The sequence below is a fragment of the Eptatretus burgeri genome, chromosome 4, assembly GCF_056783735.1.
Source record: "Eptatretus burgeri isolate ZD-2024b chromosome 4, Ebu_testis_v1, whole genome shotgun sequence".
Taxonomy (NCBI): Eukaryota; Metazoa; Chordata; class Myxini; order Myxiniformes; family Myxinidae; genus Eptatretus; species Eptatretus burgeri.
The window spans coordinates 6,810,112-6,832,343 of NC_140964.1; the positions used below are offsets into that span (position 1 = coordinate 6,810,112).

The 22,232-nt window shown below is 42.3% G+C and overlaps 1 protein-coding gene across 2 annotated transcripts in view; it reads right to left on the reverse strand.

Annotated features, from left to right (window-relative positions):
- Window positions 1–22,232, reverse strand: part of LOC147027405 (P2X purinoceptor 4-like) — a 224,724-nt gene that overhangs the window by 56,327 nt on the left and 146,165 nt on the right. The window contains exons 8-10 of one of the 2 annotated variants that reach the window (XM_085876772.1): window positions 16,950–17,043; window positions 16,649–16,729; window positions 5,670–5,811 (exon numbers count right to left, since the gene is read on the reverse strand). In XM_085876772.1, coding sequence (XP_085732898.1) covers window positions 5,670–5,811; window positions 16,649–16,729; window positions 16,950–17,043 — 317 coding nt within the window. The remainder of the gene's footprint in view (window positions 1–5,669; window positions 5,812–16,648; window positions 16,730–16,949; window positions 17,044–22,232) is intronic. The other variant, XM_085876771.1, reaches the window with a different exon arrangement.

Below are 22,232 nucleotides of genomic sequence, written 5' to 3' on the forward strand. Positions count from 1 at the left end.
ACTCTACAGACTCCATTACAATAATCTACTCTACAGACTCCATTACAATGATCTACTCTACAGACTCCATTACAATGATCTACTCTACAGACTCCATTACAATGATCTATTCTATAAACTCCATTACAATAATCTACTCTACAGACTCCATTACAATGATATACTCTACAGACTCCATTACAATAATCTACTCTACAGACTCCATTACAATGATCTATTCTATAGACTCCATTACAATAATCTACTCTACAGACTCCATTACAATAATCTACTCTACAGACTCCATTACAATGATCTACTCTACAGACTCCATTACAATGATCTACTCTACGGACTCCATTACAATGATCTACTCTACAGACTCCATTACAATGATCTACTCTACAGACTCCATTACAATGATCTATTCTATAAACTCCATTACAATAATCTACTCTACAGACTCCATTACAATGATATACTCTACAGACTCCATTACAATAATCTACTCTACAGACTCCATTACAATGATCTATTCTATAGACTCCATTACAATAATCTACTCTACAGACTCCATTACAATGATCTACTCTACAGACTCCATTACAATGATCTACTCTACGGACTCCATTACAATGATCTACTCTACAGACTCAGGTCAGGTCAGGTATGGGAGCATGTGCCAGAACAGCGCGTCGCTGCGTCCACTTTCCGCCGGTACTCCAGGGGCCTCCGTCTGGCCATCCCCCAGGCAGATGCCAGGCCCATCCCCATCTCCTTGAGATGATGGTCAACCTGCTGCAACCATGAGGCACGTGGTCGGCCCACTGGCCTCCTCCACTCATGAGACTCCCTCGCTGAGAGAATCTGGTGAGCAGGATCAGCGTCAGGAAAACGAGCCACATGTCCATACAGCCGCAGCTGACGCTCACGGACTATGCAGGTAACAAATCTCATCCGAGTCTCTCTCAGCAACCGCTCGTTGGACACAAAATCCGACCAGCGATAGCCAAGGATTCTCCGAAGAGACCTGGTACCAAAGGAATTAAGTCTCCGTCTCAGATCCTTGGTCAAAGTCCAAGTCTCGCACCCATAGAGCAAGACTGGAAGTACCAAGGACCTGAAGACTCGGACTTTCGTCCTCCCGCACAGGTACCGGCAGCGCCACACCCCATGATCCAGTGAATCCATGACTCCCCAGGCCCGACCCAGACGTCTATTGACCTCCGGCTCACAACCTGCGGAGACATGAATATCACTGCCAAGGTAAGTGAATCTATCCACGACCTCAACATCCTCACCACAAACAGACACAGACAGGACAGCAGCATCCAAGATGTCACCGAAAGCCTGGATCTTTGTTTTGACCCAAGAAATCCGTAATCCCAACGGCTCCGACTCCTCATTCAGCACCTCGAGGGCCCCCAAGAGGATGTCTAAAGTCTCCGCATAAGATGACTGCATCATCTGCAAAATCAAGGTCCGAGATCTTGACATTGCCAAACGATGCACCGCAACTTGATCTCTCCGACATCCTCCCAAAAATCCAGTCCATACAAGTGCTGAAAAGTGTGGGGGCAAGTACACATCCCTGACGAACTCCAGTAACAACTGGAAATAAGTCAGAGGCGGTACCACCACACTTCACAGCACTCTCAGTACCAGAGTAGAGTTCAGACATCAGATCGATCAGTTTCGGTGGCACCCCACGAAGACCAAGAATCCTCCAGAGGACATCCCGATTCACTGAATCGAACGCTTTACAGAGATCAACATAGGCTGCAAGCAGCCCCTGCCGAAACTCTCGTCTGCGTTCAGTGATCCATTACAATGATCTACTCTACAGACTCCATTACAATGATCTACTCTACAGACTCCATTACAATGATCTACTCTACGGACTCCATTACAATGATCTACTCTACAGACTCCATTACAATGATCTACTCTACAGACTCCATTACAATGATATACTCTACGGACTCCATTACAATGATCTATTCTATAGACTCCATTACAATAATCTACTCTACAGACTCCATTACAATAATCTACTCTACAGACTCCATTACAATGATCTACTCTACAGACTCCATTACAATGATCTACTCTACAGACTCCATTACAATGATCTATTCTATAAACTCCATTACAATAATCTACTCTACAGACTCCATTACAATGATATACTCTACAGACTCCATTACAATAATCTACTCTACAGACTCCATTACAATAATCTACTCTACAGACTCCATTACAATGATCTATTCTATAGACTCCATTACAATAATCTACTCTACAGACTCCATTACAATGATCTACTCTACAGACTCCATTACAATGATCTACTCTACGGACTCCATTACAATGATCTACTCTACAGACTCCATTACAATGATCTATTCTATAGACTCCATTACAATGATCTACTCTACAGACTCCATTACAATGATCTACTCTACGGACTTCATTACAATGATCGACTCTACGGACTCCATTACAATGATCTATTCTATAGACTCCATTACAATAATTTACTCTACAGACTCCATTACAATGATCTACTCTACGGACTCCATTACAATGATCTACTCTACAGACTCCATTACAATGATATACTCTACAGACTCCATTACAATGATCTACTCTACAGACTCCATTACAATGATCTATTCTATAAACTCCATTACAATAATCTACTCTACAGACTCCATTACAATGATCTACTCTACAGACTCCATTACAATGATCTACTCTACGGACTCCATTACAATGATCTACTCTACAGACTCCATTACAATGATCTACTCTACAGACTCCATTACAATGATATACTCTACGGACTCCATTACAATGATCTATTCTATAAACTCCATTACAATAATCTACTCTACAGACTCCATTACAATGATATACTCTACGGACTCCATTACAATGATCTATTCTACAGACTCCATTACAATGATATACTCTACGGACTCCATTACAATAATCTACTCCACGGACTCCATTGCATTAATCTATTCTACGGACTCCATTACATTAATCTACTCTACGGACTCCATTACAATAATCTACTCCACGGACTCCATTACATTAATCTATTCTACGGACTCCATTACATTAATCTATTCTACGGACTCCATTACATTAATCTATTCTACGGACTCCATTACAATAATCTACTCTACAGACTCCATTATATTAATCTATTCTACGGACTCCATTACAATGATCTACTCTACAGACTCCATTACAATGATCTACTCTACGGACTCCATTACAATGATCTATTCTATAGACTCCATTACAATAATTTACTCTACAGACTCCATTACAATGATCTACTCTACGGACTCCATTACAATGATCTACTCTACAGACTCCATTACAATGATCTATTCTACAGACTCCATTACAATGATCTACTCTACAGACTCCATTACAATGATCTACTCTACGGACTTCATTACAATGATCGACTCTACGGACTCCATTACAATGATCTATTCTATAGACTCCATTACAATAATTTACTCTACAGACTCCATTACAATGATCTACTCTACGGACTCCATTACAATGATCTACTCTACAGACTCCATTACAATGATCTATTCTATAGACTCCATTACAATGATCTACTCTACAGACTCCATTACAATGATCTACTCTACAGACTCCATTACAATGATCTACTCTACAGACTCCATTACAATGATCTATTCTATAAACTCCATTACAATAATCTACTCTACAGACTCCATTACAATGATATACTCTACAGACTCCATTACAATAATCTACTCTACAGACTCCATTACAATAATCTACTCTACAGACTCCATTACAATGATCTACTCTACGGACTCCATTACAATGATCTACTCTACAGACTCCATTACAATGATCTATTCTATAAACTCCATTACAATAATCTACTCTACAGACTCCATTACAATGATATACTCTACAGACTCCATTACAATGATCTACTCTACAGACTCCATTACAATGATCTATTCTATAAACTCCATTACAATAATCTACTCTACAGACTCCATTACAATAATCTACTCTACGGACTCCATTACAATGATCTACTCTACAGACTCCATTACAATGATCTATTCTATAGACTCCATTACAATGATCTATTCTACAGACTCCATTACAATGATATACTCTACGGACTCCATTACAATAATCTACTCTACGGACTCCATTACAATAATCTATTCTACAGACTCCATTACAATGATCTACTCTACGGACTCCATTACAATGATCTACTCTACGGACTCCATTACAATAATCTACTCTACAGACTCCATTACAATAATCTACTCTACAGACTCCATTACAATGATCTACTCTACAGACTCCATTACAATGATATACTCTACGGACTCCATTACAATGATCTACTCTACAGACTCCATTACAATGATCTACTCTACAGACTCCATTACAATGATATACTCTACGGACTCCATTACAATGATCTATTCTATAGACTCCATTACAATGATATACTCTACAGACTCCATTACAATGATCTACTCTACAGACTCCATTACAATGATCTACTCTACAGACTCCATTACAATGATCTACTCTATAGACTCCATTACAATGATCTATTCTATAAACTCCATTACAATAATCTACTCTACAGACTCCATTACAATAATCTACTCTACAGACTCCATTACAATGATCTACTCTACAGACTCCATTACAATAATCTACTCTACAGACTCCATTACAATGATCTACTCTACAGACTCCATTACAATGATCTATTCTATAGACTCCATTACAATAATCTACTCTACAGACTCCATTACAATAATCTACTCTACAGACTCCATTACAATGATCTACTCTACAGACTCCATTACAATAATCTACTCTACAGACTCCATTACAATGATCTACTCTACAGACTCCATTACAATGATATATTCTACAGACTCCATTACAATGATCTATTCTACAGACTCCATTACAATAATCTACTCTACAGACTCCATTACAATGATCTACTCTACAGACTCCATTACAATAATCTACTCTACAGACTCCATTACAATGATCTACTCTACAGACTCCATTACAATGATATATTCTACAGACTCCATTACAATGATCTATTCTACAGACTCCATTACAATGATCTATTCTACAGACTCCATTACAATGATATACTCTACGGACTCCATTACAATGATCTATTCTACAGACTCCATTACAATGATCTATTCTATAGACCAAAGCACTCCATTATAACGATATATGTTGCAGACACAAGGATCCTATTACAAGGCTCTATTTTAATCTCAGTAAAATATAACAACTTGAACTCAGAAGTTGAAAAATTATCATCGCGCTGTCACCCTAAAAATAACATAAAATTGTTCTCAATGGATCCGATGAGACTTCCATCAAATATGACGGGATTCTCATGAGAACCGCACAATGGCTTTTTTGTATAAGGGAAGTTTTCATCTGCAAGAGAATGAAGTCATTTACAAGTATTAAAATCCGACAAACAATCAACATGATGGTGTTTTAATTTGAAAAAGGCTTTCGAGAGTGAAGCATTTTCCCGGTGTGGGAGAATCCCGGTTAAATGTCGATGTCCATGTGGTCGGTCCTGCAGCGCTGTGTCCGTGGTGGAATGCCTTTTCTGTGAATGTGGAGTCCTCGTTAAAAATCTGGCGATAGATGTTTCCCAGAGCGAAGATAGGGCAGTAGTTGTTGGTGATCGAATCATGTTGGCATCCTCGAAGATAAGACATATCCTTTCCTGGTCGCAAGTTACCCCTGAAAAATACAAAGGAGAAGCATAGGAAATTATGAACACAATAAAGAGATATGAAAGGAATCGAGAATTGAAAAAGACAGCTGCAGACAGACAGAAAGACAGACAGATCTGAGAAAAACGGGGTTTTTTTCAGTTTTTTTTAAATTCTGCTTAAAACATTCACTGATGAACCTTTGAAAGTTTGATTAAGATCCGTTCAGCCGTCTCTGACAAAAATGGCAACACAGACAGACAGACAGACAAGTGGTATTTGTAGCAGAGACGTGACAGTGTGACATCACCACCTGTTCTGTCTTTTAAAATCGCCACGTGTGAACCTGGATATCAACACGTGTAATTTACCTGGACATCGACACGTGTAATTTACCTGGACGTCGACACATGTGAACCTGGACGTCGATACGTGTAATTTACCTGGACGTCGACACGTGTGAACCTGGACGTCGACACGTGTGAACCTGGACGTCGACACGTGTGAACGTGGACGTCGACACGTGTGAACGTGGACGTCGACACGTGTGAACGTGGACGTCGACACGTGTGAACGTGGACGTCGACACGTGTGAACGTGGACGTCGACACGTGTGAACGTGGACGTCGACACGTGTGAACGTGGACGTCGACACGTGTGAACGTGGACGTCGACACGTGTGAACGTGGACGTCGACACGTGTGAAGCTGGACGTCGACACGTGTGAACCAGGACATCGACACGTATGAACCTGGATATCTACACATGTCAACTTGAATGTCACCACCTGTTCTATATTTGAACATGCCTCACAATTTCTTGTAGGTTTCGTATTTTCATTACAATGCATACTGTACTGTATTAATTATTTTACTCTCAGTTTTGTTTTTGCTTCCAAAATTTTTCATTTTATTTTATTTATAGGAAATCATGAAATCAATACTCTTTCCATTTCTAAACAATGAATATGTGATTTCTCATATTACACTACAAAATCTTAAAAGATACACATACAGGAAAGATTTCCTTGTAATTCTTCATATTTTATAATTCAGTCTTTAACAAAATCCATGCTTTCAAACAATTCTTCAATCCTCACATCTGTTACACTTTGATACTTGTTACTGAAAAAAAAAGATATTTTTCTCCAAAACTTCATCTCTTCAGATTAACCAGATCCATAAGCATGTTTGTATCCTTTTTGGTATCCAGGTCTGTAATTAATCCCCAATAAATTTATCATCACCCCCTCCTCCGAAAGAAGGATAATGTGATTTATCATATTACAAAACCACTCTCTGATCCTTCAGATGAAATATCAGAATTTGTAAGACATTACTGTTTATTTGTGGAAAAATATAATCCAATTCAAATTCGATCACAAATATAATTTTGTTTTGTATTTTCAGGGTCGAAGGCAAGGTGCCGGGAACCTCTCCAAGTCGGAGGGCCACAACAGCTATCGTTAATCATGTTGTGGGGCGGATATATGCCAATAATGATGTGTTCGTAATTTAAACAACACATATACAGTACAAATAAGTAATGCAACTAATATTTACCTCCACCACCCAAAAGGTTATGTTTTCATCCCGTTTGTTTCTTTGTTTGTCTGTGAGCAGGATAGCTCAGACAGTTATGGACGGATTCGGAAGAAACTTGATAGACCAGTTGGGTGTGTGACGAGGACAAATTAATTAGATTTTGGTGAAGATCCGGATCCAGATACAATAATTTTTAGAGTGATTCTTCACCATTGAGAGATAGTGCCAAAAACGATACATAGCACGATATCTCAAAAAGTTGTGGACAGATTTGGACGAAACTTGGCGAATGAGTTGGGTTTGTGGCAAAAACAAGTCAAATCAACTTTGGTTAAGGTCTGGATCCAGATCTGGCCTATAATTAGGATACAAAACGTGAATTGTTAAGCCTGGCATGGTATGAGCTCTCCCAAATGCCATTCTAGTTCTATGTTTTTATCTATAATAACAAATGTCAGTGCATTAGTCAGTCTGTCAGTGTGTGTGTGTGTGTGTGTGTGTGTGTGTGTGTGTGTGTGTGTGTGTGTGTGTGTATGTCTCCTCCATATCTCCAAAACCAGGAAACCAAGCAGCCTGAAACTTTGCATGCATCGTAAGGGAACTCCAAGCAAGTGCAAGAGTGAAAATTGGGTGTTTGGGTTAAATAAAACACCCATTTTGAAGATAATTAACAGCAATATTTAATTATATCCTTTATTAAGCACATCATTGGCCACCTCGCTCTCCCTCAAGATGCATCCTCAGTTACCTCGCTGGGGTCTTAATTCGCCTTTTTTTTTTGGCCTGGTCAACCATGCCATGACTTGGAACAGGCCACAACAATTTCTTCACGATAAAGTTTTTTTCTACTTTCCTCACTCATATCATTGAATTCCTGCTAATCATAGCTACGAATCACTGGATACATTGCAATGCTTGTAAACGCCCGGAGATGCCAGCGTTCGTGGCCTTATTTCATTTCCGCCCATGTGATAACCTCGAGAATCTCTTAAACTAAAGGCCCGGTCACACCTTGACGTTTTAGCCAGCGATGGCAACGTATTAAAATGTATGTAAAACGCTGGCTTACTTTGAACTTTTGATGTTTTTTTTTTAAAGATTCGGACGTATTCATAGCGACTTGGTCTTATGTATAACGCATTGGTAACGGACACAGAACGTTTCGTTGTGTTATCGATAACTTATACCAACGAATGCTGAACCTGTTGTCGGCCGACACAACCGATGCCCAACGATAGTCTAACTTAGGCATAGCGCGTTGCACGCATCGCCGACGATGTCGTGACGTAGCCTATTAAAAGGCTGACGCACAACGATTCGAATCATAACTGCCGTAGAAATGGAAGTGTCAACATCGCGGTCACACCTTGGCGATCTTGCCAGCGTATGCCGACCAAAGAAAAATGTGTCTAAAACGTTGGGGGCACGTCAAATACGGTATGGGTAAGTTTGGTATACGTGAGTAGAACGCTAAAGTACGCTATCATACGTCGTAGTAAGTAGAGTACGTCAAGAAATTTTAAACATGTTCAAAATTTTACGACGTACTCGGCGTATGACACACGTTCCGCATGCGATGGGGATAAGTTTTACACACGATATGTAGACGCTTACACACGTCCACAAAGGCTACTTATAAGCTACTCATAAGTCGAAACACGTCGCGGTAATGTCTTTTTTACGCGAAACTTATTTCTAACTTATGTTTGACGTGCTTTGAACCAATTCTTTACGTAGTCCCAACACACATCGACGTATGTAGACGTATTCCAATGACGTCTTCCGGTCGACAAAAAAAAATACATGAACGTGTTTCTAGCTTACAACTGCCATATAAAGACGTGTTCCCAGCGGTTTTGGGAATTGGTATATAAAAATGCTGCTCATAAAAGGGGAACCCAACAGTGTTTTCGAGTCCTTTTTGAGTCGATGTCCATGTCAGCAGTATCAGTATCAGTATCAGTATCAGTATTAGTATTAGTATTAGTAGTAGTTTGTTCATGTTGGCAGTAGTAGGTGAGTGTGAGGGGGAGGGTGTGGGTTATGATGGATCGTCCTTGCGTTTAACGATTTAAATGATAAACTCAACGATTTAAATGGCTGCATCCCCACTATTGAAAGTAGACGCTTGCACTCAACAATTCGATTTTTTTTTACACTCAACGACTTTTAAACGGTACCACTCAGCTATTTTCATTGTTTACAATGAACGATTTAAATTGCTGTCACTCGCCTTTGTTTTTTGACGCTGGGGTTTGGAAATTTGAAGCGTTTCTTCTGAACGTGTTAAAACGCTCAAACTCGACTATTTTAAATAGACGCTGCCGATGGACAATTGGAATCATAGCCAAGCTAGACATCGAAGTGTGAACATCCTCGTCATGCCGAAGAAAAGTTTGAAGAATGCTGCAAATAAGTGTCCTGGCCGTGGCCGTGGACGCTGACGCAAGGACGATCCATTATACCGACGTCTTTCAGCCTATGAGTAACTTAAAAGTAACGTCTGTCGATGTGTGGCAACGATCGCGTAACGTGCCAACAACACGTTAATCATAGGTTAGAAATAAGTTTCGGGTACGCTAAACATTACCTCGGCGTGTCTCAACTTATGATTAACTTACAAGTAGCATGTGTTGACGTGTATACAACATGTGTATACAACTTGTGGCCAGCGTAGCGGAACGTGTGAGTCATACGCCGGCATACGTCGTGAAATTTCAAGCATGAAAAAATTTGAGGACAACCAAAAAGTACAACGTTTAAAGCCAACGTACTACGACGTATTGCAGTGTTTTTCAGCGTGCTCTCAATGTTATCAAAACTTACCCATAACGTATTCAACGTGTGCCAGCGTTTTAGAAAAAAAATTCAAAAATCGGCATACGTTGGCTAAAACGTCAAGGTGTGACCGGGCCTTAAGCCAAATTTCAAAAATTAAGCTACAGATTTGAACTCAGCAGCAGTTCCGATACAAAAAAGTGTTATTTTGTCCAATTCAGACATTGCTTGGGCATTTCCGAATGCATAGTTTTATTGCGGCAATTGGTAATCCCTTGCCAAGCCAGGCGTTCAGTTGCAGTGCTTGCTTGAGTGCTTAAGCCACTTTACGAGCACCCTACAGTTGATAGCGGTACAGTTCGTGTCCCGATCGGGATGTGCAGTCGAAGGTTACTGCAAGGTAGATGTATACAGCACACAAAGACATGGTACGTATGGGTAGATTTGGATCTGTATGGACTCTTCATGAGTGTGGGCATTCAATGTCTGTTACAGGCACCATGGTGGCAAAGTTTCATTCCGTATCCTATGGAGTATTTATCAGGTTTTCCTTTGTCCTCGCGACTGTTTCTGAAGAATTTGGTTACCGGGTTTGCTTTACAAAGGTTATACGTTTCTCCGAGTTTCAACGCAAAATATATTTGTTGAATTCCTGTTAATCAAAGGTATGAATCGCTGGATACATTGAATGGTTATAAACACATGGAGACACCAGTGTAAGTGGTCTTATTTCATTTTTAGCCCATGTGATAACCTTGAGAATCTCTTAAACGAAGTCAAATTACAAAATTTAAGCTCCAGAATTGAACTTCGCAGAAGTTCTAACTCCAAAAAAAAAGAAAGAGTTCATTTATCTAATTTGGACATATTTGATATTTTGGGCGTCTCCAGGAGGTGTGTTTAATATGACAGTACTGCGATCGCTAATCGCTTGCCAAGCCAGCCGATCCTCATCAACTGTTTCTATGGAATGCTTCAGCCACTTAGTGAGCCCTCTACAATATTCGTACTGTCACTGAATACTATATATCAATCGACTTCAGCAATGAACCTCCTGAAGGACTGATTTTTTTTTATGGCATTTACAAATTTCGGAACATACCGGGTGATATAGATTGTGGGGAGGTTTCTTTGAAAATGTTTGTGTGGTTTCAGAGAAGAAGTTGCAAATGTTTGTGGACGGATGGATGGACTGATGGACTAACGGATGGATGATGTGCCATCCCGTAGCTTCCTGGAACTACAATTCAAGTGAGCCAAAAATGAAATGTTTCATCAACATCATTGCAGGATAGCCAAAAGGTACACATGTTCGCTCTAAGCTATAAACTGTCTAGACTGGGTTCAAATCATGACCCAGCTATAAACAAACTGTCATCCCAGTGTATCATAGACAGGGCAATTCATCAATGTGTGTGCCATTAAACTGGGCAGCACATCTGCCAGAATCCCTCCTCTTCTCCCCTCCCCCCTCTCTCCCCTCCCCTCTCTCACCCCTACCTTTCTCTGTCTTCCTCCCTCACGCCTCTCTGTCTATCCCAACACTCTCCCTCTCTCTCCCATCCTCTCCCCTCCCTCTCTTTCACCCCTTCCCCTCTCTCGCCACTTCCCCTCTCCCTCCCAACCATATCCCCTCCCCCTCTCTCTCACCCTTCCACCTCTCTCACCTCTCCCCCTCTCTCTCGCTCTCTCTTCCTCTCTCTCATCCCTCTCCCTCACCCTCTCTCTCACCCTCTCCCTCTCCCCCACCTCTCCCTCACCCTCTCTCTCTCCCACCCCTCTCCCTCTCTCCCACTCTCTCAGCCCTCTCCCTCTCACCCCTCTCCTCTCCCTCCCCATCCCTCTCCCTCTCTCTCCCACCCCTCTCTCTCCCACCCCTATCCCTCTCTCCCCCTACTCCTCCACCCCTCCCTCTCTGTTAAGGGGACTGTTGAGGACTGATGGTATGGTTTTGAATTTGCCAAGTTGCATGGGTTTTTCAATGCTCCCATGTGGTTTTATATAGAACCCAGTTTTATATCGAATATATTTATTTATGCGGTGGTTAAACAGAAAATGTGTCTGTTGGGGAACATGTTTATCGCCTGTCCCTTCCCCTCTTGCTGCGTTCCTTTTAAACCAAGCACCAGACTGATCACAGTTATCAGACTATTAAAAGTTACACTCACAGACTTCCTTACACATCATCATTAGGCTATCTTCGCACCCATTCTTCTTCTTTATTTTCCATCTCGTCTGCTTTGGTTGCAAAAGAGCAATTGGCGAGGGCAAGTCCCGCCAAACATTCTATTCAGAGCGACTCCACAGACATGCACATCTTTCCATTTTTCTGCTCTGCACTTCATCTGCATTTCACTGCACCTCATTGCACCCCTCATTTTGCACCTCCTCTGACCACACACCAAGACATCCTCAGGTTTCCTCCTCCTCCCCCTCCAAAGCAACTGAGAAGCGTTGGTCCATCGGCCACGCCAGGTACAATAGAGGTCGTAAACACCTCATCCGTTCTCATCTTTATTTTCTCTCTAACTTTCCTCGGGGTATGTTTCTGATGGCGCCGGTCTTATTGTAAGTTAATATTGTGGAGGTTCTTTATATCGGTGTAGTTCTGCAGTGTCCTTTGTAAATATGTGCATGCCCTTTTGCTTCATTTATTATAATAAATTGTTTGTTTTAAATGGTATCCAGCTCGTAGCATCTTTTCCCTATTGCTCCAGCAATGTCCACACGAAGTTTCGCTGGGAAGTTCTGCCCCATGTAATTTGCTCTGATTAGCCGGTGCATATTCGCAGCTCTGCTCGGCTGCACCTGATCCAGTGAGTCAATTAGAGTACGCCTTCGTGTGGCCATCCACACGGAAGGTATCACATGAAGTAGTGTAACCCTGCCGGATTGGCAGTACCAATCGGCGTTCATGGTTGCTTATCAACCCGCCGGCATACCGAGTTATCTATGCTCGGTGGCCTCAGGACCGGGTGTTCGGAAGGAACTGGAGCACTTCCCCTCATGGTGAAATTCGAAATGCGGATCTGTTACAGTGTATTTTAGTGAATATGTGGGATTAGGGGTCGGAGACCATGGCCGCTTTCCTGGGAGATATGACCATAGGGAGCACAATCTAAGGTTCGGGCATGGTCACGATGCCGCACGGCCAGTTTGGTCTGGATCCGGTTGTCGGTTTCTGAGAAAATTTTTGAATGAAATACCAATATTTGGGACAAAAACCCCCTTTTACTCCCTTTAAATCGGTGGATCCCGATGTGGAGTACAATCCCGTACGACCATACTGTCCTGATGCATTGTACCAAATTTGGTCCGTATCACTCAGGTAGTTGTGGAGAAGATGTTTTCGTGAAAATGAGAGATTCGGGGAGGGGGTCCATGGCCCCCTTTCTGGGGAAGTTATGGCAATGAGGAGCACAAATTAAGATGAGGGCATGGTCCTGAAGCTACGTGGAGAGTTTGGTCTGGATCTGTCTGGCAGTTTCTGAGAGAAAGATTTTTGAATAAAATACCAATCTTTGGGACAAAACGCCTCTTTCACTCCATTTATGGGGGTGGATCCAGATGGGGAGCACGACCCCACGAGACATTGCTGTCCTGATGCATTGTACCATATTTGATCCACATCAGCCAGATAGTTAGTGAGGAGAAAATGTTTTCATGAAATGAACGGACGGACGTACAGACGGCCAGACATGGGGAGCTACTCTGAGTTTATTTCGGATAAATAACCGAAAAGTGTATCCCCATCTAGAATCTAACCATAAATCTCAATGTCATGAAAATCGGAGGAAAATTATTCAGTTGTTATCAAAATGGTGTTTTCAGTTAAGTCACAATCCTATAAAGTAGATCAAGAACAATAATCAACTAAAGAGTTCATAGAATACGATACCCAGTGCAGTGTTCACGTATATACAGGAGGGTCTTGGCGTGAGCGGGAGTTACATTTCTGAAAGTCCTCATGAACTGAAAATCCATAACCTTCGGGGTAATGGGAAAAAATAGGGTGAGGGACTTCAACGTTAAAATTTGTTCAAATTGTACCCGCAATTAACATGTTTGCGCATCGTTTTGTGCTATTTATTTTCATGGATAGGAGAGTTATTAAGAACATGGAATAAAGGATATTGGAGCTGTTGAGTTGGATGTCAGGGGTGTTACTATCCCTATTGGTGACCCTCCGATCAACTGTGATTCACGTTCATTTGTGGAAACATGCTGCGGTGAACCAGTTGAAATGGTGGAAAGCTCCTGGGATCTGTGGCATCCATGCTGGACTTCTCAAGGCTGGTGGAATTCCTGTACTCATGTCATTGCAAACACTTGTGTTCTGTTTGGAACACAGGCATCAACCTAACTGCCTGGAAGAGGGGCCTTGTTGTCCCTCCATGGAAAGGGAAGGGTGATCGCCAGGTCTGCAACAAATACCGAGGGGTGACACTGTTCTCAGTGCCGGGCAAGGTCTTTGCTCGGATAATTCTTCATAGCGTTCGCCACCATCTGCTTGAGCACTAGCGTCCAGAGCAGTCATACTTTGCACCAAAGAGGTCAATGATTAGCTGTGTCCTTGCTCTTGAGGTCCTCACCAAACGTAGATGAGAGTGTTGGCAAGGGCTGCTTGCAGCCGATGTTGATCTCTGCAAAGCGTACGATTCAGTGAATCGGGATGTTCTCTGGAGGATTCTTGGTCTTTGTGGGGTGCCACCAAAACTAATCGATCTGATGTATGAACTTTACTCTGGTACTGAGAGTGCTGTGAAATGTGGTGGTACCATCTCTGACTTATTTCTAGTTAAGTTGTTACTGGAGTTTGTCAGGGGTGTGTACTGGCCCCCACACTTTCAGTGCTTGTACGGACTGGATTCTGGGGAGGATGTCAGAGAGATCAAGCTGCGGTGCATCATTTGGGAATGTCAAGATCTCTGACCTTGATTTCACAGATGATGCAGTCATCTTTGCGGAGACTCTAGATATTTCTTTTTGGGGGCCCTCGAGGTGCTGAATGAGGAGTCGGAGCTGCTGGGATTATGGGTTTCCTGGATCAAAACTAAGACCCAGGCTTTCAATGACATCTTGGATACTGCGATCCTGTCTGTACCTGTTTGTGGTGAGAATTTTGAGGTCACAAAGAGATTCACTCACCTTGGCAGTGATAATCATGTCTCTACTTGCTGTGAGTCAGAGGTCATTCGATGTCTTAGTCGGGTTTGGGGAGTCATGCATTCACTGGATAATGGGATGTGTCACTGTCAGCACCTGTGCAGGAGGACGAAGGTCTGGGTCTTCAAGTCCTTGGTGCTTCCAGTCTTGCTCTATGGATCTGAGACTTGACCTGACCAGGGACTTAATTCCTTTGGTGCCAGGTGTCTTCAGAGAATCTGTGGCTATCGCTGGTCAGGCTTTGTGTCCAACGAGCAGTTGCTGAGAAAGACTCAAATGAGATTTGCTTCCTGCATAGTCTGTGAGTGTCAGCTGTGGCTGGATGGACATGTGGCTCATTTTCCTGACGCTGATCCTGCTCATACTATTCTCTCAGCGAGGGACCCTCATGAGTGGAGGAAGCCAGTGGGCCGACCACGTGCCTCATGGTTGCAGCAGGTTGATGAACGTCTCAAGGAGATGGAGATGGGCCAGGCATCTACTAGGGGGATGGCCAGACGGAGGCCCCTAGTGTACCGACGGAAAATGGACTCAGCAACACGCTGCTCCGGCACATGCTCCTATACCTGACCTGACCTGACCTGTTTGAGAATGGGTGTTCGAGAACAGGGGTTCGAGTCTGGGTCTCGGAAAGTGAGGGTTTGGAAATGAGGCTCAAATACGGAGTTGGAAAATGAAGGTTTGGGAATGAGGAAGAGAACAATACCTACAATCATTGATCTCGTAATGGCGGCCTGTCCAGATGCTGCCTTTTCACCTCGAGGCAACCAATCTAACAACTCGATCTTTTCGCCCTTTCTCTGCCATTTGGTGCAACTAACTTTGCCCATCACTTTACATTTGGACTCATTAAAAACGGTGCACAAGAAACAACACAAAGCTCATAATGGGAGGTAATCGTTCACGTACGGGACACAAATGATGACTCCTATTCACTCAAAAACCGTGATTGGTTTCAATGAAATCTCGTGATAATGAAATTGGAACACAACAGGTTGGCTGCAGCTGGTCGAAACCCATGATATTTGAGCGTTTACTGCATCATTTTGGCACTATCTCTCAATGCCAAAGAATCACTTTCAAAAATTAAAAATTCTCCAATCCAGATCCGGATCTTCACCAAAATCAAATAAATTCAACATTTTGAAATATCCTGCTCACAGACAGACAGAGACAGACAGACAGACAGACAGGGGTGAGGACTATAACCTTTGTCCAGTGGCAGAGGTAATAATCCAGAAACCCCCTTTTCTACTGTGAAGATGTGATGGGAGAGGTGAAACAGGGGGGACAGGACGTTGCTGACGCAAAGAGGGAGACGCGACAGGAGAGGCGTCTCGCATTTCGCAGACAGTGATGAAAGTGTTGATTGTTTACTTTGAGAAATTGAATCGAGGAAAAGCGACGTTATTCTTGATGAAAAGTGTGAAATTCTCACTCTTAAGCCAAGGATTCGTTCTGCAAGAACAAAGGTTTTGATTACACACATTCATACAATCCAAATTTAGTACTTTTATATCGAGATTGATGTCATTGTGATTTTGTACAGAAATTAGTGCACTTGAGTGTACCAAGACAGTGGTGTGGTATTGTTGTGCTTTTGTTATGAGATTGATATGTTTGTGGAATTTTTAGTAAAATCCATACAATGGTTTCATGGTAATCAAATCGAACTCACATGGAATCATCTTCATTTTCGACCGGGCACCACGCAAATAATTCACAGGTCGAGGCTTGTGGGTTTCGCAGCACACAACGGCCCGTCTTCTTACCTTCACAATCACAGTATCATGTAACCACAATTACCGTGAACAGCATCAACAACTGAAGAGCACAAATCAAGAATAGGACAGCTCTAAAATAGGACAGACAATTTTGGCTTGTCGGACATTTTGTTTATTCGTTTTTAATGATCATGCAATAATTGGTAGGGAAAAGTTGTGATGTCATGAATGAGATAATCAAACTGCACGATATCACAACAAATCACAGTCCATCCCAAAGGGGCCTGAAGCATTGTGAGTACTCCTGTTGACCCCTTGTGACGTCATTCTACTCTTCCACAAGTCTCGATCGTGGGTCATTCCATGTCAAATCATCAAAGAATCTGCCGTCATCTATCAGATTTTTGTAAAACTTTGGGAGCCAATTGGGACCCATGAAAAACGGCAAGAACTCAAATATTTTTGCTAACAGCCTCTTAATTAGTGAGATACAGACTAACGAACTTTCGACTAATTAGCACGATGTCGCGAATTCAAATGGCCATATCTCTAAAAGTATAACACCTCGAGAGCTGGTTTTGGTGTCATTTTAAAGGTATTTTCATGCCCTATGAATTTGTCTGGGAAACATTTTCCTACCTCCAACCACAAAAAAAGTTATCACAAAATATAAACTTCAATCGTGAATCCCCAAAAAATGTATCCTTCAAATTTCCTCAAATTCATCCCAGAGGTACCTTATGATGTCAAGCAGTTTCCACATAAATCTTGTGATGGGCACTCCAATAGTTTCTGAGATATGAGCAATAATGTTCATGTACGTATGGCATATAAGTTCGAAAATCAGCATTTGTAATGTATTATACAATCAATAAGTGAGTTCAAGTACACAGTGTTCACTAACCTGACTTAGGCTTTCAATTTCCTCTTCAATGCAGCAACAGCAGCACTTGTTTCTTCCCCTCAGGCCCAGTTGAAAATGAAAGTATATGATACTTCAAAGCAATTGATGGTCGTTCCCTGTGTTCCCTGTCATGGCTAGGTTAGAATGATTGTATAATACATTACAAATGCTGATTTTCAAACCTATATGCCATGCGTACATGTACATTATTGCTCATATCTCAGAAACTATTGGAGTGCCCATCACAAAACTTATGTGGAAGCTTTTTGACATCATAAGGTACCTCTGGGATGAATTTGAGGAAATTTGAAGGATACATTTTTTGGGGATTCACGATTGAAGTTTATATTTTGTGATAACTTTTTTTGTGGTTGGAGGTAGGAAAATGTTGCCCAGACAAATTCATAGCGCATGAAAATACCTTTAAAATGACACCAAAACCAGCTCTCTAGGTGTTATACTTTTAGAGATATGGCCATTTGAATTCGCGACGTCGTGCTAATTAGTCCAAAGTTCGTTAGTCTGTATCTCACTAATTAAGAGGCTGTTAGCAAAAATATTTGAGTTCTTGCCGTTTTTCATGGGTCCCAATTGGTTCCCAAAGTTTTACAAAAATCTGAGAGATGACGGCAGATTCTTTGATGATTTGACATGGAATGACCCTCGTGCGTTTGACGATCTTCTTTGAAACATTTCGCAGACGAACATTTGAAAGGAAGAGTCAGCTCAAAGTAAACTTTATGCCAAAGTAAGGAAGTGGGATGTGGCAAGAGGAGATGGAGGGTTGGAGGACCAAGCAATGTGGTTTCACTCAATAAGTTTGAGTTTCTTTTAAAGTTTATTTGAATCGAATAGGGGAACTGAGTGACGGTTTAAAGTAGGGTGGATAATAGAATTGATTATATCACTCAAGAGTATTCTGGCGAATCAAGGGTAACACTGATGTCCAGTTGACCTTCTCGGCCATCACAGGTTATTTATTATCTGTGGTTCAAACGAACTTTATATGAGCCTAGAGAGGTTACCTTACAGTATATAATTAAATGTCTCAAAATATAGACACACATGAATCACAAGTCAAAGAAATTATAGGATTGCAAAATTGATCCTTGCATTCCAAACTATGCACAGAAATTCAAGACTTGGCTCGATAGCTGTTCACATATGATGTAATTAATGAGCCATAAGCAATGTTGACTACTTTGACATTGTCACGTCCTGGTCAACTAACACTGTCGTTGGATGGACCGACAAGCTTTTTTACTCGCTCAGACTGCGTTTGATTCATGACGGGTTTGCACATGCGAGAACCGAGAAGAGACACGAGTACCTTAGTCCTTATATAACCGACGGGTTTATTTCCCATAGCCAAATAACCAGGGGAAGATTGACCCAACGAAAGGAATATGGCAGCAGGTTAGCGGGGAAGAAGGGGGGGGGAGGGGGCACACTGAATCGATAATACATAATTACATACAATGATAATAAGAGAAACAAGTCTGGAGACAGCAATGGTTCATGAGTGGTATTTGACGATATAGATTGTTTCAGAAGTCAAAGATGAGCCAATGTGATAATTTTTGACCAAGTTATAAAAATGATCAACATGATGTGGGATGAGTGACAGGTTATTAGCTGCGAAATGTTGAAAACCCGGTTTCGTTCAACAACTTTAAAAATTTGACCTTTGCATAACCTTTAAAGGTCACAAAACAATGTTGTGGACATTAAAATAAGGAAACAGGATACGTGCTATAGCTTAATGGAGTTAGTTCGTCGAAGAAGGTCGAAAACCCGGTTCGATTCCCACAACTTTGAAAATTTGACCTTCGTGAACTTTAAAGGTCAAAGGTCAAGGATTTGGACCTTTGGTGCAAAACTTCCTCTGGAAGATTCCAGGAACAATATAACATCATATAGGCTATATGGCATTTCGCACTCCTCGGATTATCCATACTTTGATGAAATCAGCGTAAAAACAAACTTGAAGGGGGCGCCACGGGCAAGGTGTTCGAGATAGAGAAAAATGGTTTCAAGACTTTAGGTGGGGAATGACCTCAAGATTATGCGTAAAAAATATTGTTATCCTAGCTCTCAAAGTTTGGGCGGTCGTATGATTTTTATGTCAAAATTCGCAATTTTCTAAGTTCGTGATCTTGTGACCGTGACCTTGGGACGAAAATGAAAAATCGAGCTCCGTGGGGCTATGCAGGTGCCATTGGGTTAACCAAGTACCGAAACCCGTCAGATTTGACAAACCCCCTAGGAGAAGATGCAAATTGAAATCGGCTACCCCTAAAAACACGTGTTTTTTGGGCGTGGCTGTGCCCATAATGGGCGCACCACGCGCATTCTCAGGAAAACACAACGAGATCATGATATAAACCTCCCACCAAAATTTTATCAGGATCAGATCAAAACCCACGGAGCTATGCTCGGAACATACAGACAGACAGACAGACAGACAGACAACAATAACAAATATAGTGGTCACTTATTTTTTTCGTGAAAATATTTTTCCATGAACCAATAAAAAGAAAATAAGGCGCTTCACTCCAGACTCAATCACATACGGGAAAGGGGCAAAACCGGGGAACTCAGCTCTGGTGGTAGCGGGTGGAAGGATGGATGCAGAGCAGCCACGAGCAGGCAATGAGGAGGCGAATGGCAGGACGACGAACAGGCTCCGCACGAAGGCAGGCAAGCAGGATGATCTCCGCAGAACTCGTTCTCCTCAGCACCAAAGTTCTTCTTCTCTCAACTCGGTCTCCTCCGAGCTCAATCCTTTCTCACCCGTTTTGCCGAAGAACTCTTTTGATCCCTCCCTGCCCTTGTCAGCTCCTCCCATGTCTCTCCGGACAATTCTCCACCCCTTGAAAGCGAAGATAGCTCTGCCCCTCTCTCTTGCTAAGTTTCCTGGCACCCCCAGTCGAGGTTTACATCGGAGTTAGACGCACAATTCCTTAACCATAATCCCTAAATAATTACAACCACACAAACCTCCTGTAAGGTGCACATTCAAATAAGATGATTCTGTTTTTGTTTTTTTTGTATACCTTGTCGAGGCTCATATGAGAGCGAACACACAACGCACATCAAGGGGGGCATGAGACAAGAGGGGCGGGAGTGGGAAGGACAAAACAGTGGGTAACAGAGACATTAGGAGATCTGTGGAAGGGAGAGGGATGGGGCAGGGAACACGGGATATACAAGATGGACATTACAAGGACTTTCAGGAAGGAAAGCATGGATTTGAAGGAGGTGGGTTTGGGGTGGATTAATGGGGGTAGAAAAGATTGAGGGTTTGGATTGGGGATGATAAGAGGTGGTGGTAAAGTGCTGCTTTGAAGGCCTGGAGGGAAGAATGGGATTGAGCAGAGTGTGGGAGTTTATTCCAAAGACGAGAAAAAAGAGGAATGAAAGAGTAAAGGTGAGTAGCGATTCGTGATTTTGGTAGTTTTCCCAGAAGGGTGTTGTTGGCGGACCTTGAGCGCCCTGTGGAAATATGGTGGAGACAAATCGCAGACAGAGCAAGCAAGGGGGGGGGGCGAGACAGGACTGGAGATGGTAGAAGACAGAAAGACCACTGACCTGCCTGCTGTGAGAGACCCAAAGACTCAGCCTCATCGTGGGAGATGTCAATGATCTGAAATACCTTGGTTTCCACAGCGTGAAGCCGAGAACGGTGGGAGGCAGAAGCACCAGCCCAGAGGGGAGAGCAGTACTCCATCAGGCTGTGGACAAAAGCTTTTGTATGTGGTCAGGAGCTCGGGTGGGCCGAGGAAGGACTTTGCACGACGGAGGATTCCCAGTCGGCTTTGGAGGCGAGGTTGGAAATATGGCTTTCCCAGGAAAGATCATGGCAGATGGTGAGACCCAGTGTGGGGGCTGAAATAGGGATTTCACCTTTCTTTTATTGTTTTTATCTAACTTTCTTATAATATTTTCCTTTATTAAGCTTTGCTTGTCGCTTGCAATATAAGTTAAATTTTTGTTAATGTTCTGATGTGGGGTTTTCCTTTTTATATGATTTAAAACATAACCATGAATTGTATTTGGAGAGATGGGCCGAGTGGAAACACTGCGCAGCACGGCTGTGATGTCGAAAGAGCCATCAGCCAGGAAAAGGGGGTGGTGGGAGGGAAAATCATCTCTCTTCTTTCACCATTCCCCATGTATCTTTTTTATCTTGTCTGTCTGTCTGTCTGTCTGTCTGTCTGTCTGTCTGTCTGTCTGTCTGTCTGTCTGTCTGTCTGTCTGTCTGTCTGTCTGTCTGTCTGTCTGTCTGTCTGTCTGTCTGTCTGTCTGTCTGTCTGTCTGTCTGTCTGTCTGT